General features: G+C 38.0%; 1 protein-coding gene across 7 annotated transcripts in view; it reads left to right on the forward strand.

Annotated features, from left to right (window-relative positions):
* APC (APC regulator of WNT signaling pathway) overlaps positions 1 to 26454 on the forward strand; it is a 123087-nt gene that overhangs the window by 86563 nt on the left and 10070 nt on the right. For 4 of the 7 annotated variants that reach the window (XM_055340102.1, XM_055340130.1, XM_055340111.1 and 1 more), the window contains 7 exons: positions 11518 to 11616; positions 14088 to 14466; positions 16195 to 16290; positions 17588 to 17641; positions 21277 to 21416; positions 21949 to 22026; positions 22313 to 22429. In XM_055340102.1, coding sequence (XP_055196077.1) covers positions 11518 to 11616; positions 14088 to 14466; positions 16195 to 16290; positions 17588 to 17641; positions 21277 to 21416; positions 21949 to 22026; positions 22313 to 22429 — 963 coding nt within the window. The remainder of the gene's footprint in view (positions 1 to 11517; positions 11617 to 14087; positions 14467 to 16194; positions 16291 to 17587; positions 17642 to 21276; positions 21417 to 21948; positions 22027 to 22312; positions 22430 to 26454) is intronic. The other 3 variants (XM_055340149.1, XM_055340120.1, XM_055340158.1) reach the window with 3 other exon arrangements.

Genomic DNA, 26454 nt, shown 5'->3' on the forward strand with positions numbered 1-26454 from the left:
TTAAATTTATTTTAGTGAGTTAAAAAAGATATTTCATTTTAGTATTACTAGTTAGCATTATACTGGGGAAAACTCTGGTTACAGATTGGTAAGTTGGGGCAAAAGAAATTATATTTAGCATATTTGAGTTATTTCTTTTCTACCTTTAGAGGGAAGTTTATGTTTTCCTAAGAAAAGAAAAGTGTTCTTGACAGAAAAAAGCTATTTGCTAGGATTAGACCAACTATTAATGCTTTGGGTCATATCCCACTTATTATGTATTTTAAAGTCTCACTGATCCAGTAAACTGGCTATCCATTTAAAAAATAATAATTGAATCCTTATCACACTTTTTACATCAGAATTAATTCTGAGATTAGATTTAATGTCAAAATGTAAACTATTAAATATAAAAAGATTAGAAAAATATGGATATAATTTTTATAATCAGGAGGTGAGTGGGAAAACTTAAAAGAAAAAATCAGCAGCTTTCACATAAAAATGTAAAACTTAAGTACATCCTAAAGTCACGGCAAGGTTACAAGACAAACAAAAACTAAGATCTCATTATCTACAAATATTTATAATAAGGAAAAAGTTGCATTTCCAAATACATGAAGCTTGTAAATTAACTAAAGATCATTAAAACATAAACTAATGACATGACATGAACAGGAACTAAAAGGAAAAATAGAATGACTTTTAAACATATGGAAAGGTGATAATTTTATTAGTAATGATTTGTAAATACAAACTACAGCCAAAATGATATATATTTTTTCTTTTTGTATGCCATTGAGTAAGCAGAGATCAATGACATTCAGTATTGGTAATGGTAGGTTGACAGGCATTCCTATATTCTCTTTTTAGTTGAAATGGAAGCTTTCCAAAGAGCAATTTTATATCTGCCCTGTGGTTCACCATTACAGTATCTTAAAATTTTATGCTTACGGGGTAGTAGGTGAAAATCTTCAGACATGTTTGGAAAGATTCATCATATTATTTGTAATAGCAAAAATTAGAAATAACTTGAATATATTAATCAGTTTGTAATTGATTAAAATATCAGTCATTTGACTGGGATAAGTGGTTAAATGGCCCTGTAGATGGGGATTAATCCCACTCCCCTACTATCTAGCTAAGAGACTAATCTTGGACAAGTATAAACACTGAATCTTATGAGTGGGAAAAATTAGAGAGGGAGACAGAACATGAGAGACTCCTAACTCTGGGAAACGAACAACGGGTAGTGGAAGGGGAGGTGGGCGGGGGGTTGGGGTGACTAGGTGACAGGCACTGATGGGGGGGGGACTTGACGGGATGAGCACTGGGTGTTATACTATATTTTGACAAATCAAACTTCAATAAAAAATATATAAATATAAAAAAACTGAATTTTAGTGTTTGCTCTTTAGCAATATAAGATGGTAGAGCTCTGAGAACTAAATACAATATGTACTTAACACAGTTCTTGGTATATAGTAGATACTCATTAAACATAATAGCTTATTTTTAATAACTAATAATTATTTTTCAAGTTAATATTATCTGCTGGGTGCTGTCTTGGACTCTGGAGATAGAGAATAGAAGAGGACAGATAGTCCAAGGCCTCACAGAGCCTTCATGGTACATCCATACAAATGTTAGAAATGATCATTTATATCTCTGCTTATATAGAGATCTAACTTTTATTTCAGCCTTGACTTTTCTAGTATATTTTTCATATTGTAATCAGAGTGGTCCTTCCAAAACACCATATAACTTAGTTGTTTAAACCTTTCAGTGCCCATAGAACAAAATCTAGATTCTTTGATGCCTGCTCTCTGATGATTTGCCCACATTTCTCACACTCACTCACCCTCCACACTCCCATCACACTCAGGTCCCTTGAGTGTGTTCAGGCTTTCTACGTGATGTGCTCTGCCTGGGACTCTCCTCTGTTTTAGTTCACTTGTATGTGTCCTACCTATCCTTCCCCCTTAGCTTAAACACCATTTCTTCCAGGACATTTTCCTTGTCCTCACTCCCCTAGAACTGATACAGTGCTCTCAGGTACTCTCTATTTATGTTCTCATAGAATTGAGCACAACTTGTAGGTTTAATTGCCTGTCCTTCTCTTTAAAATCCTATTAGCTGGGGCAGCCAGTCCGCTAAGCTTCTGACTCTTGATCTCCCCTCACTTCTTGATCTCAGGGTCATGAGTTCAAGCCCCATGTTGGACTCCACACTGGGCGTGGAGCCTACTTAAAAAAAAAAAATTTAAGCTGAACTGTATTTCCATTGCTCACCATAACATTTTTTTCTTTAAAACAAATATTCTGGGCTGCCCAGGTGGCTCAGTGGTTTAGCGCCACCTTCAGCCCAGGGCCTGATCCTGGAGTCCCAGGATCAAGTCCCATGTCGGGCTCCCTGCATGGAGCTTGCTTCTCCCTCTGCCTGTGTCTCTGCCTCTCTCTCTCTCTCTCTCTCTCTCTCTCTCTCTTTCTATCTCATGAATAAATAAATAATCTTTTTAAAAAATAAAACAAATATTCTTTCATATTACACATATGTATACATGTGTACGTGCATAGACGAATGTCTGGAGGAATGTTCAAAATGTTACCAATGTTATCTCTAATTGTTAGGATTTTTGTTGTTTTTACATTCATATTTACATTTTTATGTATTTGAATTTTTTGTAATGAGCATGAGATCTATTAAAAATAGTGAATCAGAGGCAAGCATTCATTCATTCTGCAAATGGTGAATTCTGATAGTTCTGTAGATTGCATGATAAACATGACAAGCACTTTTGTCTGGCAATATCAGCCATAGACCTTGCCACCAAATCAGTGTTTGCATGGCACTGCTATTGCCATTTATTGGTTACTTTTAGTTACTGTGAAAAACAGTACTACAGCTGCTCCAAATCCTGATGTAGCCAAGTGATATATGCCCATGGGGACTGTGATTGAATTAGCTGAGGTTCCTTTAAGCTATCTTCATAGGATCTCTACACATGACAGCCTCTTGGGATTTGTTCATTTATTTTATTTTTTGCTCCAGAAATTAAAACCATTGAAATAACTAAAAATGAAAATGAGTCTCTGACTTTCTCAGGATCAAAATAGCATCCAGCAAAGCTCCTATCCTGCTGCACTTGCCACTACTGCTACATGAAAGTTCATCCTACACCCTCTCTCCCCTGGTTTCCTGTCTACATCCAATCTGCCAGAATGATCATTGCAAAGAGTAAATCACCCTCTTTGTAAAACTTTATTGCTTTCCCTTGGCTCTTAGAGTAAGATGGTGCTTTACTATGACCTATACAACCTGGCTCCCACGTAATTTGTTGGCTTTACATCACACTTGGCTCTCACTGCTTCAGCAACCCTGGCCTTTCAGTACCTGATATTTATTGGGCCTCCCTTTCCTGCAGCCTGTGCACAGTCTACGTCCCTTCTTTTACAGTGCTCTTCTCATCCCGTTTCACTCCATTAACATCAGTTCAGGTGTCTTTGCACTTAAGCATGACTTTCTAACAGTTCAAATCCCACTGTCATAGACTGTCCTAGAACATTCCGCTCCTTTGAAGAGTACCACATTTGCAATTTTACATTTATTTGTGTGATTATTTGATTAATATTGATTACTCCCACTAGACAATAGCTCTAGGAGGGCAAAGATTTCATCTAGTTTTCATATCCTCACAGTCCCTTGGTAATAGTTGATAACAGTAAATAGATGTTGGTTGGAAGGAAGATCTGGCATCCCTTCTAGAAACAGTGGGGGTTTTTTTTGTTTTTGTTTTCTAAGATTTTATTTTATTTTATTTTTTTTAATATTAATTTTTTTTTAATTTTTTTTATTTTTATGATAGTCACACAGAGAGAGAGAGAGGCAGAGACACAGGCAGAGGGAGAAGCAGGCTCCATGCACCGGGAGCATGACGTGGGATTCGATCCCGGGTCTCCAGGATCGCGCCCTGGGCCAAAGGCAGGCGCTAAACCGCTGAGCCACCCAGGGATCCCTCTAAGATTTTATTTATTTGAAAGAGAGAAAGCGTGAGCAGGGGAAGGGGTTGAGGGAGAAGCAGATGCTCTGCTGAGCAGGAAGCCCGATTCCAGGACCCTAGGATCTTGGCCTGAACCAAAGGCAGATGCTTAACCGACTGAGCCACCCAGGCGCCCTAGAAATAGTGTTTCTTGGTCTGTGATTAATCTCCCCTGGAAATTAAATGGAAAGACAAAGATGGAAATAAATTATACAGGTCAGATCCCTGCTTTCTTAGTATATAACTACATGTGTAATTCATTTATGAATTAGTTCTTAGCTTTTCTATTTAAAGTTTAAAACCGATCTCTCGTGATAGCCAGTAAGTAGTGATGAAGTTCAGCCAAGAGTGGGAAAGAAATGAAATGATAGAACCTTTTGCTGCTAATAAGTGTTTGAAAACTTTTTACTATTAAAATTTTTCAAACATATACAGAGGCAGATAAAATAATAGAGTAATCCTCATATACCCTATTCTACTTTGCCCTCCTATTTTATTTTTGAGAATGATCTGACATTGTCATCAGTTCTTCCATAAATATTTCACTCCATATTTCCAAAAAATAAGAACACTTTTTAAAAATATATAACTGCGGGGCGGGGGGCACCTGGGTGGCTCAGTTGGTTGAGAGTCAGACGATTTCGGCTCAGGTTGTGATCTCTGTGTTGTAGAATAGAGCCCCAATATGGGCTCCACACTCCCATACTCAGCAGGGAATCTGCTCTAGATTCTCTGTCCCCCTGTGCCCCTCCCCCTACGCATGCGTGGGCATGCACACGCTCTTTCTCTAAAATAAATAAGTTTTAGAATATATTTTATATATATACACACAAAGCTGTTGGGGTGCCCTGTTGGGGTGCCTGGTTCAGCTGGTAGACCACGCGACTTGATCTTGGGGTTGTGAGTTCAAGCTCCAGATTAGGTGTAGAGCTTACTTTAAAAAAAAAAAAAAAAAAAGAACTAAAAGTATATAACGACACTCCCAAAGGAACTAACAGTAATAGCATCAATATCCAGTCAGTATTCAAATTTGGAATTGTTTCATAAATGTCATAATTTTTCAGTTTATTTGACTCTTTCCAGGTAGGGTTCATGCTTTGGAATTAGTTAATAAATCTCCAAATTTAGTCTACAGATTCTTTTTTGGCTCTTTTGTTTTCTGGATGTTTATTTGTTGAAGAACCAATTTTGAATTTTGTTTGTTTCATACAATTTTCCATAGTCTGGATTTCACTGGTAACATCTCTGTGGTGTGTAGTTTGACATTTTTCTCTATCCCCTGTATTTCCTATAAGTTGGTATTTGGATCTAGAGATAAAATCAGCTTTGGATTTTCAATTGTTTTCTGAACAAACTGGTTTTTTTTGTTGTTGTTTTGAGTTTCCAGTTCTTTTTCAGAGTGGCATTGTGGTCTTTTGGTCTTTAATCAGGAAATACATAATGTCTGGTTGTCTGTCTTTTTGTGATATTAAGAGTAACTGATAACTTATGCCCAGAACTATTAATTCATTAGGGGGGCACAAAATTAGCTGGGAAACTTCTATTAGAAATTTCTTGCATACTATTTGATTACTTCCACATACAATTTATATGGAAGGAAAAAAGGGTAAATGCTTGCTTCTTTCCTCCCCTCAGGCTAGGTCTCACAGTAACTCAGACTCCCACTGCCTGTGAAATAGAACCCCTGGAGTCACATTCTAAAGTGAGTAAGCAGGAGGAGAAAAGACAGAATCCAGAGCAGATTACCTGCTGAGTGCAGAGCCCAGCTGTGCTAAGTGCAGCCATCAGGCATAGACCTTCTGGGCCCCCTTTGTGAACTTTTGAGTGCTCGTCTATATTGACAGTGGATTTAAGGATGAATAAGCAGAAAATAAAGAGTTGTCACCACATACACCCTTCCTTCAGTTCCAAACTCAACTATCTAAGGGCCCAAATGTATTGGTACCCATAAATGTTAAATACACAGCATCCTGGAGAGTTGTGTTATTTTCTCACATGCTCAAATTTCTCAAATACTACTCAGCAGTCTTTATCAGGGTGTAGAAAAAACAGTGTTTGCAGGCAGGTGGGATGGAATAACCATGGAGTAAAGCTATTGAAAACTAGCAAGAACATTTGTTTATTTTCACTCCAAAGTACATGGCTCATTGGAGAGAAGGTGCAGGGAGAAGGGGTTTTCCCTGAGAGCCAGGTTTCAGGTAAGGCCAGGAGTAACACAAGAAACAAGTGACAAGTTGAGGGTTTGTGCAGCATGGAATCTGGGTTCCCCAAGGAAGGGTGGCAGAGAGAAGACAGTGAGGAAAAGCACTTCAGGGCTGAGAGTTGAGAATGAGGTAGAGAACACTTGCATCTTGAACAGCGAGCAAGGCCAATTCCAGAGATGTGCAACACGACTGCTTTAAATGGGTCTTGAGTTTGTGAGAGTTAATCACACTTAAGTTTCTTCAGAATTTACTCATGAGTTGGGTAGAAAACACTTCATAGAAAGTTACCATTTCTTATGGGTTATCATCTCTAAGTCACTCTGAAAGATGTTGGCACAGGTCTAGTAATAAAAGGGCCCAGGGAAGATTCTCAAGGCCCAAGTTTTAGGGCCATGTGTGTACTGGAATGTTCTCTTGGTATCTCTTTATAATACATCTGAATTTCTAGCTAGATAGATTGGAAGAAGAGGAGGTGTTCCAAAATCAAAGAGCTGATTTCTTTCTGTACAGGAAGATACTAAGATTGAAGCTTAAAGGTAATTTGATGTCTACACTGAAATGAATGTCAGGGACATGTTGTATTATAGGAGGTTTTCCCTTGTTTTGTAATTTAGTGCCTTCTTTCTGTTTTGTTTCAAACGGTGTTAGTTAGCTACAAGTGTAGTAGCTTAAAACAGCAGATGTTTATTGTTGTTTCTGTAGGTCAGGAATCCTGGTGCAGCCTAGCTGAGTGCTTCTGATTCAGGGACTCTCATCAGGCTACATCATGGCGCTAGCTCAGAGCACAGTCATTTTTAAGGGTTGACTAGGAAGATCTGCTTCTGAGCTCACCCACATGGCGTCGGCAGGCCTCATGTCCTCATTGGTTGTTGGCCAGAGAAATCAGCTCCTTGCCACCTGCGCCTGACCATGGAGAGTTCACAACATAGTAGCTGAGAGAACGAGAGAGAGTACTCACGATGGAAGCCACGGTCTTTGTAACCTTATCTTGGAATGACTTCTCACCTGCAGCATTCTCTTCGCTGGAATACAGTCCCTAAATCCAGCCCATACTCAAAATGAGGGGATTATATTACATAAGGGCATGACTGCCAGGAGACAGGGATCATCGGGGGTTCTCCTACAGCCTGCCTACCACAAACATCAGATAGCCTCAAAATAGTATGTTTGCTTCAGGATAAGGAGTTATTCATCTTTTCTTGTAGACCAAAAAAGGCCCCTTGCCTGAATTAATTAATTATTTTTAAAGGTTTATTTATTCATGAGAGATCGAGAGAGACAGAGAGAGAGAGAGAGGCAGAGACCCAGGCAGAGGGAGAAGCAGGCTCCATGCAGGGAGCCGGATGTGGGACTTGATTCCGGGTCTCCAGGATCACACCATGAGCTGAAGGCAGGTGCTAAACCGCTGAGCAACCCAGGTGTACCCCCTTGCCTGAATTTAAAATCTAAAAAAAAAAAAAAAAAAAAATCCCTGACTATTTTCTATCCTGAGTCTTGGTACCTCAAATCCATCCTCTTTATTACTACTGGAGTAAGCTATTTGTTTCCAAATTTATTTGCAGTTTTGTCCCCCTCCCACCCCCGCCACCGCACACCATATTCTTTCTTACCTTTGCTTGATGCTTCTGCCTTGGGCTGCCCCTCCTTTTTTTATTGGCTAAACTCCTCATGGTTCAAGTCCAAAATCAGACATAGGACTCCCCTTTAACTAAAAGTAGTGTTCCTAAGGCAAAAAGGCCTAAACCAAAGAAGCAGTTACCATTTATTTGTATGAAAAAAATTTCAAGCATTCCTAGACCTAAAAAAATAATCTCTCTCAGGCTTTTCTGATATCTTAGGACACATCTTGCTCACAGATGCACAAAATAAATCAAGATAGAGCACAGGTGCTCATTGACGCCGTTCAGAGCAATGGCAGATCCACTCGCTGCCACTTGCTGCTCAGGAAGCAAAGTTGCATTACACTAACTTTCTTCCGGAAGTGTGCAATACCTGCATCACCTTTTCTAGGAAGCCCTCACTGGACTCACAAGAGCGAGTATGTATTTGCTTTCTGTGTATTCACGCAGCCTCTGCCCAGGCCCTTCACTCTGCATCTACGTGTTGAGCTCCTCGTCTAGAGGCTCTAGGCAGTGAGGGCGGGAATGTCTCTCCCAGTTATGTCCTTAAGGACTAGTGCTGTACCCAGAAAGTAGCAGAAGCTCATAAATATTTATGAATTGAAAAGCCATTATAGCTGGCAGCAGTAGAAAGAAATGCAGGATGAATCTTTCTCTCCTGCCCCTTCTCCCTGCCCTCAGAAGTGTTAACCAGCTGCTCCACATTGAGAAGTATCCCTAAAGGGCTCATCAACATAAAGCATCTAACCTCCAATGGGGGGGGAGTAGAGACGGGAAAGGGGCCCCTCTGGGACTCTACTGGTATTCTTATTCCAACCCTAGATTTCCCTATGTGGGTGTGAATAAGTGGGTCTTCATGCTTTTATATGGGGAGACATAAAGCCCACTCAAGCTGGGACTTTTTTTTAATGTTATTTATTTATTCATGAGAGAGAGGCAGGCTTCCCGTGGGGAGGCCAATGTGGGACTGGATCCTGGAACCCCGGGATCATGCCTTGAGCCAAAGGCACATGCTCAACCGCTGAACCACCCAGGTGCTCCTCAAGTTGGGACTTCTTAAAGTCAACTTTGTTGAGGGAAGTTTAACGTACAAGAAAATGTACCCGTTTTAAGAATAGAATTGAATGAGTCTTAGAGCTTTTTTTTAAGACTACATTTACAAATGTAATTTTCTTTTAAAAACATTATTATGAATGATAGTCTAAAATAGCTTTTGTGGACTAGTCATAAAAGCTTAACCTCGGCTTATTATGAGGCCTGTAGCAGCAGGCCTTTGAAAAATGAGCTTTAGAGTATTACGTATTTAAGGACTTTTTATAACAAATTCCAAAGTCTCTGTATGAACATTGAACTGTTACTTATTACAATCTTGACTAGTCACTTAGAAATGATCATTAACAATTTTCTGTGTTGTCTACCAGTAGAAATTAGCACACAAACAGTTAAGGTTGCTAGCTAACAAGGAAGTTTTTAACATCACAAAAAAACTTTATACACAAAGGAAATTGCAAGGTGTGTTGGTTCCAAAATTCAGAAATACTGACTTACTCCAACAACTCTTTGTACCTTCCGGGGTGGAGATAAACAATGTACAGTCCTCAAACCTGTGTTTCCCATCATGGTTTTCTCTTTGCCACACCCTCTTCTCACATTAGCCAGAGCAGCTACAGGTGAAAGAACCGGCCAAGGTGTCCCCTCCCCAGATACTCTTAGACTTTAGCTAGCTCCTCTTCATAACTCAACAAATAGTTTGCGGATGCCCACTGTCAACTTACAACTGTCCTTGGTACTGAGAATACAGCAGTGAACAGGATAAAGTTTCTGTCCTCAAAGAGTTGACATTCTTCTCCTTTTAAAAAATTAAGAATTTCAATAGAATACCTGCCAATACTGCTTTCTAGTTGAATGTTATTCTTATAATCCTTATTCTTAATCATGAACGAATGGCTTTAGCTACGGCCTATATTTTGATAGGTCTCACATATTTATGTGTATCCCCTACTCTTGTCCAGAGTTGCATTTTCAGATACCCCTTGAGTATTTTTACAGGATATTAGTATATTGAATGACTATCTCATTTTCCACACTGATTAATACCTGCATTATCCACCCATTTATCCAAGTTCAGTGCCTCCAAGTTGGGCTAGGCTCCCAGCATCTCTTGACTCATACCTGGTCAGTTAGCAAACCAATTGACTCTGCTCTCTAAATATAGGGTATCCCCAGTTCCCTGTTCTCACTTCTTTACTTTGTGCCCTCATGACTGTTCAGCTATTGAAAGTACCCACGTCCTGATTTCACACCTGTGATCTCTCCATCCTGTCTTTTACACTCTTTTAAGGATGTAATTCTGTGGTTGTCTGGCTGTTTCAGTCAGAAGAGCATGCAACTCTTGATTTAATAATCTAGTAATCTAGTAAAATTTAATAAGTTTAAAAAATGAATTTAAAAAGGTATAAGTCAGGTTGTGCCATCCTCCTGCAGAAAGCAACACCCACAGCTTGAAAGCAACATCTTTAAAATGACTCATGTGTTAATAATATAACACAACCTTTATCTCCCACCATACACCTTGTGTTCTGTCCAATTAAGCACTTCGTGCTGGCCATACTTCTACCTTTACGCAGACTGTTCCATTTGTCTCCTACCTTAGGAAAATTCAAGGCCTACCCTGAATATTACATATTTAATCCAGCCTGTATTTATTTACTTTAAAATGTATTTATTTGACAGAGAGCACAGACAGAGGGAGAGGGAGAAGCAGGTTCCTGCTGAGCAGGAAGCCCGATGGGGGGCTCCATCCCAGGACCCTGGGATCATGACCCGAGCTGAAGGCAGACAGACGCTTAGCTGACTGAGCCCCCAGGCGCTCCTTTATGCAGCCTTTAATAGTGTCTTCCTGTTTTCCTCCAATATTTTATTATTTTTTCCCCTCAGTATTTTATACATTTTTCTATTATGCTTATCATGTCCCACTGCAATTATTTATTTTATTCATGTCTTTCTCTAAAAGAAGTTTTATTTATTTATTTTTTTTTTAAAGGATTTTCTTTTTTTTTTTTTTTAATTTATTTATTTATGATAGAGAGAGAGAGAGAGGCAGAGACACAGGCAGAGGGAGAAGCAGGCTCCATGCACCGGGAGCCCGATATGGGATTCGATCCCGGGTCTCCAGGATCACGCCCTGAGCCAAAGGCAGGCGCCAAACCGCTGCGCCACTCAGGGATCCCTAAAAGAAGTTTTAAACAGACCTTTCTGCACTGTGAGCTTCTGGAGAACTTGGGCTATACTGTATCCCTAGTTAGTTTTGTGGTAGTTTAGAGCATTTCATTCATCAGTAAAGCTTTCTATCAATAAATTTATCTTTAACTGAATGTGCTTTCATGTCTTTTGATCTGTGAAGAAATACCAGTCTTAGAATTTCTTCAGTATTTAGTTACTTCCACACTGTATTTAACTATCTTTTGTAATAAATCTCCTTTTCTTCAGGTTTTTTTTTTTAATCTACTTAGGTTCACAAGTAAAAATACTCATTTTAAGCAGTTAAAATGTCCACGACTTTTAATGCTGTATTTAGCTATTTATCCTAAAGACAGTTCATTTGTGCACCCTTAACGTGAAATTAGCTCTATTTATCTATAATCTAAATTATACTATCCATAATTTGCTTAATCTCTAGGGTTCAACTGCACGAATGGATCATGAAACAGCAAGCGTTTTGAGTTCTAGTAGCACACACTCTGCTCCTCGAAGGTTGACAAGTCATCTGGGTACCAAGGTAACAGAAGATTATAACCTCTAGTCACTAATACTATGATTACTTTGCTAAAACATTCTTCACTCATCTTTTAAATTCAACTAGAGGAGAATTCTGGTTCCATCACCACAGTCTCTAATTCTTAAAGAAGCATCTTTTTATACAAAAGAGCGCAAAGGAAAAATGAGGATTATAAAAAGAGCCGATTTACCTAGTTTTTGTTTTTGTTTTTTTTTTCCTTCTGAGCCTTACTATTCACTTCTCTGCACATATCCTAAGCTTCAGCCACCCTGGCTTCTTTACTGGTCCCCAAGAATCCCCTGTGACTTCCTGCCTCTTACAGTGGCTCACACCTCCACTTTCTTCGCCACCACAAATGGCTGTCAGCGTCCACGTCAGCCCTCAGAACTCTTCGTTCTGATTCCCAGTGTCCTCTTTCCTCCCCATGTGGTCTGTCTACCTCCTTTGAATCACTGCAATTTGCATGAAATTCTCTTGGGGAATAGGGCCTTTAAAAAAAAAAATAAAAATCTTCTTTGGCATCTAGCACAGCCTGCACATAATGAGTGTTTAATAAATTTATTTAAGTAGGTGGAGAAATTACTGAAATGGAATATTACTCATTGCTGATAAGTGAGTTTTCTTGGTCTCTCAGATATTAGCAAATATTTTAGGACTTGAGAAATGGTGTGTTTAAAAAGAAAACAGTTATTTTATTGTAGTTTTAAAACCAGAGTCTTTAATATTATATTGACAAAGATGAAATTCTAATATTACTAAATAGGATATTTTCTGTTAAATATAAATAATCCCATTAACTGTTCTCACAGCATAGCCCACTTTCTCTTTCTTTAACAGTATAATGGCTCTTATGAAAACCATTACCAAAATAAGTAATGTTGATTTAGAAAATGAATTTAATCAGTGGTATTAATCCTTTTAATACCTCAGAATAGCTGCTGATAACTCACCATAGCATCCTCTGGTAAGCCAATAACTGTGCTAGAAGTTGTATGTACACTTTCTCTGATCTTCTCAAAAACACTGTGAGGTATTGTTGTGCCTCTTTTTTAAATGAGAGAACTGAAACAAAAAAAAGTTCAGGCAGCTGTTGCATATTTAAATTAGACCTCAGCCCCAGGTCTGTCTAACATCAGCGTATGGTTCTTACTCTAAAGAAAATCTAATATTCACCAGTACTGTTGCAGGAATACTGGGGCTGGAATAGCGAGGATACCTTTGCCTCTTGAAGTGATATATGAATGATAATATTAAACTGTACTCCATTTTTGAATGCCAGCTACTATCCTATTCCTGTATTATTTCATTTAATCTTCACAGAGAAAACCTTGTCAGGTAAATTTGTCCATTTTGCAATTGAGAAAATTGGGACTCAGAGAAATCAAGTAACATGGTAGTGTCACGCAGTTTATTCCTGATTGGTGGAGCCAGAATTTGAAAACCCAATTTGTCCACAGTTCTGTACTGTCTTCCTAAAACATTAATATCTAAGAGTAGTGCATGTTTATTTAGAGTTTCTCAGCCTCAGCATTTTTGGCTGGATAGTTCTTTGTTTAGTGTTAAGTTTAGCAGTAACCCAGGTCTGGTAGGTGTCCATAGCACTTCCTCTCATAGTTGTGACCACCAAAAATGTCTCCAAAACATTACCAGAGGTGTCCTGGGAGGACCTAAATTGCTACTGATTTATAGAGATGATACGCTCCTTGTATATAATAGCTTCTGCTTTTAGGTAATAGCTCTGGCTTTGAAATAAGGCTAATAATCACAGTCGAGGACAACTGAGTACTGTTTCCAGTTTCTAATCTGCTTCTGAGTAAACCCTTAGAATTTATGGTCAGAGAGTAATTGATGCTTACTGGATGCTTTAATTTTTTTTTTTTTTTTTTTTTTTTTTTTTTTTTTTTTTACTAAGAATCCTGGCCTCTGTCCTCCCTATATGATCATGGCATTCTTTTTATGACAAAATATTTTTCTATGTATAAGGGAGAAATCACGTACTTTTAACAATACTATAATCTGGTAAGGGTTAGTGATTGTCCAGAACTAGTGCTTAGTAAATAATAATTGTTGAAAAGTGTTTTCTATTTATTGATTACAGTCATAAATTAAAAGAAGTAAAATAAACTTTTAAATTGTGTAAAATATTTAAATAAACCACATTCCAAAGTTTGTGTCTGTGTGTATGTATATCAGTTGTCACTCCTATAATCAGCTGATCCAGACAAACATTGAAGTATGTGAGAACTACTTTCTCTTTCAACACTGTATGCCACTGCTACTTCTGTTTACTCATATAAACAAATTGGTGATGATTATATGGGTTTTGAAATCATGCTCATTACTTCATCCTAGAAAGGGGTTTTGTTTTTCTTTTTAGTGAGTTACAATAAATATCCCATTCATCACTTCATTGGTGTTAGCATTTGGATATTAAAGTCATAATTTTGTTTCTAAACTCATTTGGCCCACAGGTGGAAATGGTGTATTCATTGTTGTCAATGCTTGGTACTCATGATAAGGATGATATGTCGCGAACTTTGCTAGCTATGTCTAGCTCCCAAGACAGCTGTATATCCATGCGACAGTCTGGATGTCTTCCTCTCCTCATCCAGCTTTTACATGGCAATGACAAAGACTCTGTGTTGTTGGGAAATTCCCGGGGCAGTAAAGAGGCTCGGGCCAGGGCCAGTGCAGCACTTCACAACATCATTCACTCACAGCCTGATGACAAGAGAGGCAGGCGTGAAATCCGAGTCCTTCATCTTTTGGAACAGATACGAGCTTACTGTGAAACCTGTTGGGAGTGGCAGGAAGCCCATGAACAAGGCATGGACCAGGACAAAAATCCAAGTATGTTCACTATAGTGCATGTTACAAAGTAAATGTAAGAGCTTTCTAAATGGAAACTTTTTTTAGCCTGTATGTTGTCTTTATGAGTAGGAGTGGGAAACGTATAGTAGCCACCTGCATTGCTAACATAGCTTAAAACTTAAGTCTGTATTTTTCTAGAAAAACTGTAATAAAGGAAAATGTTACATGCAGTCCTATGCAAGCAAAAAAGAACAGGAAATCAAGAGAGATTTACAGTCATAGTGCAGTAGATCTAGAAAAAACTTTGAGCAATTATGTTTCCATCCCTTCTATTTTATAGATTAAGCTCAAGAAAGTACTTTGGTTCCTTCCACTGTTAGTGCCAAGCCATAATCTACATTTGCACAACACTGCTCAGTGGATACAGAGCTGTGTTATATTTGTTCTGTTATTTGAGCCTCACAACAGCCTCCTCAAGTAGGAAGGGAAGGTATTATCATATTCATTTTACAGATGAAGAAACTGAGGCTCAGAAAGGCTAAAAGACTTGCCTGTAGCCTCACAGCTAGTGTGTGGTGGAGCCAGGACCAGAGGCCAGATCTCCTGACTCTCAAGCCCGTGCTCTTCTCACTGCACCATCCTGCTTCAGGCGATGATGGGTCCTAGTTGCTGGGAGTGATCACCCGCTCAGCTCTTTGCTGAGGGAGAAACCCTGGGCTACTAACCCCTCTCCATCAGGAGCAGGGACGTTGGGAATTGGGACCCTTGGGGACATAACTTACCTCATTTCTGTAGCAAGAGCCAAAAGCAGTAAGTATATAAGGTAAGACCTTCCTTTGACCTAGTAAGAACACACGCGCGCAGAGGACAGGGGACGATTGTATCACTGCTGATTCAGGGAGAGGAGGAAGGGTAGTGACGAGAACACCCATGAAGCTTTAGCAGATTTTTTTTTTAGCTTAGGTATAAAGGTGAATTTCTTTAAAATTCACAAATTTTCAAGAATAAGAAAATAGCAGAAATAGTCCTTTATAATATCTGTCCTTGGGAGAAGGAAAACTAAGATACTTAACTGCGAAAATATTGTTTTTCTTTTCTGGATTTTTTTTCTGTGGGTATCCACAATTATGTTATAACTTGTATTTTGTGATCTTAATAACTATTCTCAAAATAGTTAAATAAAATTAATTAATACTACTTCTGAAAAATAGACTTTTTTACATTTTTATTTCAAATAATGAGCTTTGAAACTGTGTGCACAGTATTAAATGTGGAGGTACATTTTCTTGGACACCTCTTTAGGTTTTTGTTTCCTACCTAATCTACATGGTAAGCTTTCTCAACTAGGTTTGTGCCAGATGTCTTTGCTACATTTGTACACAAATAGGTGCTTTTAACCCTCACTCAATGACAACAGTTTAAATAGAAACTTAACAAAACAGCTTTATACCAAAGTATTTTTAGTCTTTTATATATTCAACATTATTTTAAATTATTATTTGAGTTATGGCATAAACCTGCAAAGGATTTATTCTAACAGTTAAAGGCAGATAAATAGTAAACATTTTTCCAGAACCAAGAAAAACCCTTTACTCATATTTTCTTTTTCATGTTGGTAGTATTTATTCATCTACTCAGCAAATACTTGTTGATCTACTAAACTACTCACATTAGATATATATTAGTGAGCCCTGCTTTTTTTAAGTATAACAAACATTGCTTTTGAGAAAATAAAGGATTATGGTTTATGTCCATTCTATTTTTCAGTGCCAGCTCCTGTTGAACATCAGATCTGTCCTGCTGTGTGTGTTCTAATGAAACTTTCATTTGATGAAGAGCATAGACATGCAATGAATGAACTTGGTAAGACAAAAATGCTTCTTAATGCCATAGAAGAGTACTGAAGATTTTTCATCATTGTTGAACTGGATATGAGGCCACTAATTTCTATTTACCACCTGCTTCCTCCTTGCAGCAAATGATTATACTCTGGTTTCCAGAGGAGAAAAGGTTCTTAATGATAGAAACCGCTGCCCTGTATAAACTAACTTGGCTTTTCAAAACCTTAGCCAGCAATTAGAAAAACTACAAAATGGGCCGGTCCTTGCCCCTGTTGCCACAGTAGACCCTATGTGATAGTTGATGGGGAGGGTAATTTATATTGTTTTGAAATACAGAGCTGGTGATTGTTCTTGAACTCAGCCACTTCTGATGGACACCAGGAGAAATTATAATAAAGATTCTCATTTACCTTCATGGTTATCAGTACTTTACTATAGATTTTCGTGATAAACAGCACGGTATCTTTGAAAGTGGTTAATGAAGAAAAGCATTATGCTCTAATTTCAGTTAGAAAAATTCCACTGATTTTGGAAGGATTACTCTTTTATGTATGTGTTATCATACACTCTAAACCTTTTATAACCTGCATTTTTGTGCACCCCATTTGTCATGTAACGGTTTTTCTTTGATTTCTAGGTTCATTTTGCACAAGTGGTATTTATAATTGCATCATGCTGAGCCATCTCATGTGAACTGGATCTCTCTAGTTGTGCCACAAGCAAGAACCGTACACTGAGTTCCCATCTTAGTGTAGCTGTGCCCTTGCTTTTTGTGCTGTTTATTTTACGTTACATCCCAGCCCCCACTTTTATTCCTACCACCCTCATCATTATCATTCATCATTTATCTTAAAAGTCACAAAGTCATGAGACTCTTAAATACAGAGAACTTGCAGGGCCAAAAATGAGTGTTGTCTCCTTCAGAGTCATCACTTTGGGGGCTACGTACTTTGTGATCTCAGGCCTGCCCTCCAGCCATGCTTTTCTTCCCACAGCCCCTTGTGGTTGGCCCATCTGATTCTCTTTCCTTCCCCCACCCCCAGGCTCCTGAGTGTGATCTTATGAATTCTCCCCTCCTCAATAACAGTTTCAGCGTTTGTGAAAATGTTATGGTTGAGTATTTTTTTATGCTAGTTAATAATGGGAAAGGGATAAAAATCATGAATGAACAAGAAAAATAATCCAATTTTAAACTACTGCAAAGGTTTTTCTGTAAATGTCCCTGTGTTCCAATGAACTGTAGACTAGGACTGACACATTAATCATCTGAATTTCAAAGTAAAACCTAGACTCAGTATTTGTTCCTCTTCCTTCTTCAGGTAGGAAGGCTACCCGGGGCATTTCATCACAGGAGCTAGGGCAGGGGCTTTCAGGTGAGGAGCAGGATGGGGCCTCTGGGGGTGTGACTGTTGGGGACAGAGCCACAGGGGATTACCTTCTTCTCATTCCTAGCCTCGGACTCTGCACAAAGCAAAAGAAAAATCAAGGTTTGTGGCTTGTAGGGAGATGGAGTAAGGAAGCACAAGGTATCTGACAGTAAGGGATAAGGAGGAATGAAGTCCCAAATAGACGAAGGGAAATTCCTAAGCCCAGTGAGCTGGGACTGTCATTTGTACACACAGGAAGATTCTACAACTCATCAAGGTCATTTAGGTTTGCACTATTAGTATGACAGGTTTTAGACTATACTATCTTTGATGTGTACATTGGTGAAGTCCCAGCTCTGTCCAGAAACTGTGCTAGGCACTACGTGTGAAAATGGTGAAGATACGGTCCTGGCTTTCAAAGAGCTCATGATCTATTTGTAGTAGTATTTCCAAAACTAGATGATAATCACCAGAGACATGTGTCAAACTGCATCGGTTCTCTGGCCCTGTAGCAAGGCTTGGGGCGATTCTCCTAGGAATCATTTAATTAGTGGCCCAGGTGATTCTTAGGATCAGGAAATTTCATGAAACACCAGTATTTTATGTTGGGTCCCTAATATTTATTTTAGAGTAAGGCATTTCATGCTAATGGTGACTATCTAACCCGAGGAAAAGTAAAACAATGTACTCTTTAAAACTAAATGTCATCTTTCTATTATCCTTTTTATATATATAAATCTAAATTTAAGGGTTCTGTTGAATGGTTTCTGTTCAAACCATTGGTCCTCTACTAGCTCTGAGGTTATGAGATCACACATTGGGTAATATCTGGTCCATCTGGACCACTTTTTTTTTGTAAACACACTGAGCAAACTGTGAAAGGCTATGCTTATTATGCTTATCACCTCTGCGTATTACCTTGAAACAGCCTTAGTTTTCTAAGGGCAACCTGTTTTTTTATTGTCAGTCATGAATTCACATTATATATTTGTGAATCCATTTATAGTTTTGACATGAATTGTATTGGTTGCCTTAAAATTTACAGAAATGTTTCTTTGTATTGGCCTGAAATCATAAAAAGCTCTCTCTTTTATCTGATATCCTAAATTTTATCAGATGTTCTTTTTTCTCCATGCTTTTGTTGATACTGACCATATCCTTCTTTAATCTTTGTTTTCAGGTTCAAATCCTAAGGGTTTTAGTTTTTATTAAAAAAAAAAAAACTGTTCATTTAGTACCTTCTTGAGACCTTCTTTATTATTAGATCATTTCACTTTCCTTAAGAAAGTATCACAGATATTGCCATACGAGGCAGGATTTTACATAGGCACAAAGCGCAGTATGTTTTGCTTTGGTATCAATAGCCTGCTTTATAAATATGCTCAACATCTAGGTGACCCTGTCATTCATTATGTAGGGCCACGGTCTTTAGATCATCAGTCATTCTCAATTCAATTCCCTGAGTCAAAAGCCCTCAGTTCTTTCATTGGCTCCTTTTCTTTTACTCAAGTATTAAATGGTGGGAATTCCTCAAAGCTCTGTCCTAGGTTTTCTTAATCTCTCCCTAAACAATATCCTCCAATCTACGGCTTCAGTTACAGTGTTTTTCAGATTTACATTTTAATCCATGTTCCCTCTCCTGAGTTTGAGACACATCATCACATTCTTCGTCTGATATCTTCACTTACGTGATTTTTCAAGCATCTTTAAACTCAGCTGCCCCAACTGAATTTGTTATGTCCTTCAGCCCCAAATCTCTGTCTCTTCCAGATTCCTTTTTCTCAGAAAATGGCATATGCCAGTCAGCCCAGTTCCTCAGGCCAGAATCTCAGAAGACATCCCGTAACTCTATCCTCCTTATCCCCTGCACTGAGTAACTGAATACTTTAATTTTCCTTCTTAGATTTATCTCAAATCATTGCTCTCCTTTTCAGCCCCAGTTCAGGCCACTATTATCTCTCCTACTCTGCACATCTTTGTCTTACTTGGCTCTGCACTTACAGGTATCCATTCTGCAACCACAGGAATCTGTTTAGGATGTATATTTAATCATTCCTTCCTCTGGCTGAAATCCTTGGGGTAACATATAAAGTCTTACATGATACGGCCTCTACCCATTTTGTAGCCTCACCGTGAGACCTTCTCATAGTATTTTAGGCTCACTGGCTCTTGCACATACTGTTTCATCTGCCTAAAATGTTTTTTTTTTTTTTTAATTATTCCTGCCCCACTCATCTTAGATACTCATTCATCCCTTAAGTCTTTCTTAACTTAAACATTATTTCCTCAGCCTTTTTCTAGGTACTCTCAATCTAGGTTCAGTCCACCTGTTACCTTTCCCTGTGTTTCTACACAGTCCATTATATGTAAATTAGTTGTTCAAGAATCTGCTTTTGTTCTAATGTATAAGATCCATAAAAATAGTGACTGTATTGTGTTCACTGGATATGTATTTTTCCATCATCATGGGTGGATGGAGGAAAATCTTCCTAAATACGGTTTGGGCTTTCCTTAACCAAATTATTTTTCACTTATCTACATTTAAACTTATCTGTCATTGCTGCTAGTCCTAAAGATTTGCACCAATCTTCCTACAGTTAATTCTCCTGGCTTGGAATTCTTGAAGCCAGAACTTGGAATTCTCCAAGTCAGAACTTTGCTTTGTGAACTTGCAGATTCCTCTTCTAGATAATTCATGAAAATACTAAATGTACAGGTCCTCTTCCAGATTAATAACCTGGCTGTTTAGACTTAGAATTTCCAAAAATCACCTGTTTATGTTCATCCTTCTTTTTTCTGTCTAAGCCACTTCTCTGTGACAAAAATATTTGCCCAGTCCCATGATGATTAGTACTGATGATAAATAATATTTTGAATAGCTTCCATATCGATTTTTATTTTATACATTTACTCACCATTTTGCTTTACCTTTCTTTTCTTGGTTCTGTTTTGTTATTACCCTTTCCTTTCTGTCTTTCCCTTTCCTTTTCCTTTTTCTCTTTGCCTTCCTAGTGTTGACCACTGTGGGAATTGTTGAGCATACCCAGTGGTGGGAATCCAGGGGAAAGAAAGTACTAAATTCTAGCGTAGTTGGTATTTGACACTTGAGAGTATCAAAGAAAAGTAAGAAATTCTTTAAAATACTTAAATAATAAGTGGTTTTATAGAACTTAGTAATATGTTGAACAGATAATTCTTCATAAAAAAATAGGCTTGCTTCATGCACAGTTTTCATTTAGAAGTTTGAGGATTTCTAAGGTGGAACATTGGAGACTGTCTGTAAAGTTGTAATAATAAAAATAAGTTACCTTTCTTTGCCTTGTGCAGGAAGACCTAGTGTTAGAACATAGCCTTCTTCATCAATGACAAGATATAGTATACGTGTAGTAAATAAAGTATAATGCTCACATCACTCAGTAAGGCAAGGGTGTGGAGGGTGGAGAAGACTGGCAGAAAATATCAGTTGTATTTTATGAGTATTACACAGAAGTTCTTTATAACATTTTTTGTAGCTTGTAATTCTAAAGATGTTTTTAAACCGTATATCCTCATTCTTTGAGATTTTTTTCCTAATTTTTAAACTAGGTACCACTTGTTTTGTTTTAGATTATTGTCTTTTTCCTCTTGCCTTTTTAAATTAGGGGGACTACAGGCCATTGCAGAATTATTGCAAGTGGACTGTGAAATGTATGGGCTAACTAATGACCACTACAGTATTACATTAAGGCGATATGCTGGAATGGCTCTGACAAACTTGACTTTTGGAGATGTAGCCAACAAGGTACGTTTTATAAGATCCATTTCTTATGTATCTCTGGTATGAGTTAGTTTTGTACAAACTGCTTTTCACTAATTTTCTTTTTCCACTCCTGATTAAACACTGATTTAAAAAACTGAACTTCAAACACCACTGCATATTTTTACTCATCTGATAGTTTTATGCCTAAACAAAGGCAAAATATGGAACACAGTAATGGATTGATATAATTGCTTTAAAATACTATTCCCAGGAATGAGAGCAAAAATCTAAAAATCCTATTGACAGATGTGTTATACATATATCCCTTCCATCCAAGTAAGAGACTTGACCTTAAAACCCTTTGCCTATCATTTCTTTTCACTTACTCATTTTACTTTTCCAGTTTACTAAGAGAAGAACAGATCACAAAGGACTTCCTTTCTGTAAATTGGTAAAATATTAGGCTGATTAAAATGAGACCACTAAAACTGGGTTTGAAGTTTATTAGTCAAAAATAGAGCACAGCTTCAAGTTGCCTTGTTATTGACCCTCTGTTCCATTTCTCATTTTACAGGCTACACTCTGCTCTATGAAAGGCTGCATGAGAGCACTTGTGGCCCAACTAAAATCTGAAAGTGAGGACTTACAGCAGGTACCAGTTAGAATTTCAGATGTTTTTCCTGGATATTAGTGGATTAATACCTTGACTTAGTTTAATTCAAGCTGTGGCTGAGTATTCAGTATCTCGTGTTTCAATTATGGTTACTTTAACTCCAGAATAAAGGAAAACAATTACATTGTACGAATTCCTTTTGGCACTATATTAACATTTAGGAGGAATTTATTAGTAGACTTCTACTCTTACCACTAGCATTAAAAACAAAGCAACCGTATGTTATTTTATGTTCAAATTATTCTAGAATTAATTTCATTTTCAGGTTATTGCAAGTGTTTTGAGGAATTTGTCTTGGCGAGCAGATGTAAATAGTAAAAAGACATTGCGTGAAGTTGGAAGTGTGAAAGCATTAATGGAATGTGCTTTGGAAGTTAAAAAGGTACCTTTGAAAACATTTAACATTCTAATTTGCATTTCATTTTGGGTTACTTTTTTGCTACCCTTTCCCACCCTTGAGATTCCCTAATTTCTGACCTGCTTATCTCACCAGTTCTTAGACTTAATCCAAACTCATAAAGTATTAAGATGGAAAAGATTGTACAAAGCAGCCTAGGATAAGTCAGGGCTTTTCAGGTTTGACACTGTTTGTATCTTGGACCAGATAATTGCTTGTTTTAAAGGGACTGACCTGTGCCTTATAGGATGTTAAGCACATCTTTGACCTTTGCCCACTAGATACTAATACACTTCCTCTCAGTCATGACAATGAAAGATGTGTCCACATATTACCAAAGGTGCCCCAGAGGGGCGAAGGGGAAAAACCACCCCAAGTGGAGAATCACTGTGTATGTGGTATCATTGTTACCTCCGTGCTCTCCAGAGTCCTCAGTTCTGATAGTCACCTTATCAAGAGGTAATCATACCCAGGGGTAAAGATTTCTTCAAATAATAATTTGTTGACAAAAGGAAATATCATCAGGTGGCATATCTACTTCAGAAACTAAGCTAACTTAAAAAGAATTAAACTTGGAATTTGGGAGGGACTAAGCAGATCTTCTTAGCTAATTTGGGCTTCCTTTCACCCAACCAGTCCTGCTAGACGCTGCATTTTTTTCTTCAAAATTTCCTTTTTAGAGAAGGCAAAGAATTTTTTGTTTTCATTTGTTTATGTATTTTTGTGAAAGTATTTTATACAAGGAAAACCCAAGAAAATCAACTGAAAAATCATTAGAAAATATTCAACCTAAAAACTGGTTGTAATAATAACATTCAAATATACTTAGGGTCTACATAAAAATACCTTTAAAACACTCTTGAATCGGCAGAATAGTATTTCTTTCTTTTTTGTTGTTGTTGTTTTTAAGATCTTATTTAGGAGCAAGTGCGCAAGCAAGAGAGCACAAGCGGGGGGAACAGCAGAGGGATAGGGTGAAGCAGCCCCCCAACGTGGGGCTCCATCTCAGGATTCCAAGATCGTGACCTGAGCTGAAGGCAGATGTTTAACCGACTGAGCCACTCAGCCACCCTAGAACACTTGTATTTCTTGCAGGAAAGAAGGTAGATGAATGGCCCAAGATACTTGAAAAGATACTCAACACCATTAGCCATGAGGGAAATACAAGTTAAAACTACAGTGAGATACCATTATACAAATTATATTGGTTAAAATGTAAAAGATTACCCAAGTGTTGTCAAGGACATTAAGCAGCTGGAATTCTCATGCACTGCTGGTGGGAATGTAAGATGGTATGCCACTTTGAAGAACATTTGGCAGTGTTTTAAAGTTCAACATACACTAAGCACACAACCTAGCCATTCCAATCCTAAGTATTTACCTAAGAGAAACAAAAACTTGTATTCACACAGTCTTAAGCACAGATGTTTGCAACAGTACTTCTTTGATAGCAAAAAACTAGAAGTAATTCCAGTGCCCATCAACAGGTGAATGGATAAACAAATTAGGGGAGGTCCACAATGGCATACCATTTGGCTATTTTAAAATTGGACTATCCGGACGCCAGGGTGGCTCAGTGGTTGAGCATCTGCCTTCGGCTCAGGTCATGACCCCGGGGCCCCAGGATCGAGTCCCACATCAGGCTCCCCTGCATGGAGCCTGCTTCTCCCTCTGCCTGTGTCTCTGCCTCTCTCTCTGTCTCTCATGAATAAATAAAATCTTTAAAAAAATAAACACTTTCTAAAAAATGAACTGCTGATACATGCAATAATCTATAATGACAGAAAACAGATCTACAGTTGCCTGGAGCTGGGAGTGGATTACAAGAAGGTACTAGGAAATTTGGGGGTAATAAATGTTATCTTGATTGTAGCAGTGGTTTCCAGGTATACTCCTACATCAAAAGTGATCGTACTGCACATTTGAAAAATGTGGTTTATTGTTCTCCAATTATACCTCACTAAAATTATACCAAAAAACTAGAGTCCACACTTTACGACTCACTAATCAAGTGTGTGTGTATTTTCAGAAAGATTTAACGTGTCTGTATGAAAACAGACATGAGAACTTGTACTCTTGCTAAGAGCTCATGACTTTGTTTCAAGGACCTCAAAGGTCTTTATACAAATTTGTTGCTACAAATTGAGAAATCTAGATTAAAAGGCTTATTACCCTACTGAGAAATGCAAAAGAAGACCATAATGAATGGAAAGACATACCTGCTCCTTTAAAAGCAGCATTTTAAAAGATCATCATCTATAAATTTTTTTTCATCTGTAAAATTTTTTTTTTCATCTGTAAATGGAAAGCCCAGTCTTGGAAAAACTGGCTCAGCAGAAATTTAAATATCCGGTTCTGGTTTGGGCCTGCTTCTGGTTAACAGTGTTAGAATTTACCTTTTACTTCTTTTTCTACATTCAATGGAATAGTCATTCAGAACATTCTCTTTTTAATTCATCATCTCTTCCTTTTCAGCTTCACTACTAATGAGCAGGAGAGTCAGAATTACCTTTCCAATCCCCATGCACTGCTCATTTTAAGCTCACTGGGCTCGCCCCTACTCTCCTCCACAGAACCTTTCCTTCCCTGCACTCTGTGCCCCAAGCATTGCTGTTTTCTGAAAGCTGTGAGTCCCTCACTCCTGTCTTCTGTATCTTCTCTACTGGGTATAGAGATGGCTTTTTTGTTTCAACTCTGTCTTTAAGAAGACCAGTATTTTGAAAACAAACAAACAACCCTTATCTGTTGCTTCTTGTAACTCCTGCAATGTTTCTCCCATTTCCATAGCAACCAAAACAATGAACAAGTCACCAGCCCCATTTCTTCACTGGCCATACCTTCAGGTCCTTCTAATTTTGTTTCTAACCAAATCTAGGTTTATAGATTAATTTGGGATTTCTTTTCTACCTGCACCTATATTTTGGATCACACACCTTATTGAAACTCCTTCCTTTGTTTTTACCACCTATACTTAGCAACTTCTAATCATTTCTCATCTCCTCTAACTATAAAGCTTTGAAACAAAACCCTCACCTCTGATCTCTGGGCCATTTGTAATTGAGCTCACTTCACACCGCTAAACTGTTGCTGTTTTCTCTGTTCTCAGGATACTCTGAATGTCCCATCTCTACCTCAACCACAGTGTAACTAAAATTGAGCTCCTAACCTTCTCATTTCTCCATCGGTGAAAGCACTTCTGCCCTGCCTCCTGATAAACAGTACTTGCTCTCCTAAATTCTCTTAATTTCTTGATGAAGAGGACCCAGCAGCTGTTTACTGGGTTGAGGCCAAAGTGTTTGCCCTGACATTCAAGGCCTTCTTTTACTGTCTCCCCTCACCTGGACTTGGATCTCCTCTGTGTCGTCTTTATATTCTTCAGTCCTCCCTTGCTGATTCCCACTTCCATGCCGGGAGCAACAACAGGTCTTATCTTCTACAGAGCTGCTTTCCTCCATGAAATATTTTATTTGTTCGATTAAATTCAAATAGCAGTAATCTTCCCTTAGTTTATGTATGGTTTTGCCTTTTTTTCCCCCCTAAGTAAATTATTAGCAGGTGTCAGTTTGCCACATTGGTATCCTCTGGAGTGCCTCTAGTCACAGAGTAGATTTTTAATGAGTGTTTGTTCTTGGTTGATTTATAGTAAGAAAAACTGACATCAGGATCTTGGCGAGTTTTAACCAGATATACTTAATTATATACTCAGTGTTTGGTTTTTGTAGCAATTACAAGTTGACGGTTTACTGGTTTATTACTGGTTTACTACCTATGATGTTTTATGCCAAGGAAGTTCTGGTTTCTGGAATTACTTTGTTTCTGTGGGAGTTAAGGACTTGGGAGTTTTTCCAATATGCTTACTTTGTAATAAGTTATATTGTTACTTTTGAATCAGCCACAAAGAAGCATATATGTCTGCTTTGTATACAAACAGAATATTGTACATATGCTCTGCAACTTGCTCTTTTTATTTAATAATATGTCTTAGACATTTTTCCATATCAGCATGTAGG

Source organism: Nyctereutes procyonoides, unplaced genomic scaffold, assembly GCF_905146905.1.
Source record: "Nyctereutes procyonoides isolate TBG_1078 unplaced genomic scaffold, NYPRO_anot_genome, whole genome shotgun sequence".
NCBI classification, from domain to species: Eukaryota; Metazoa; Chordata; class Mammalia; order Carnivora; family Canidae; genus Nyctereutes; species Nyctereutes procyonoides.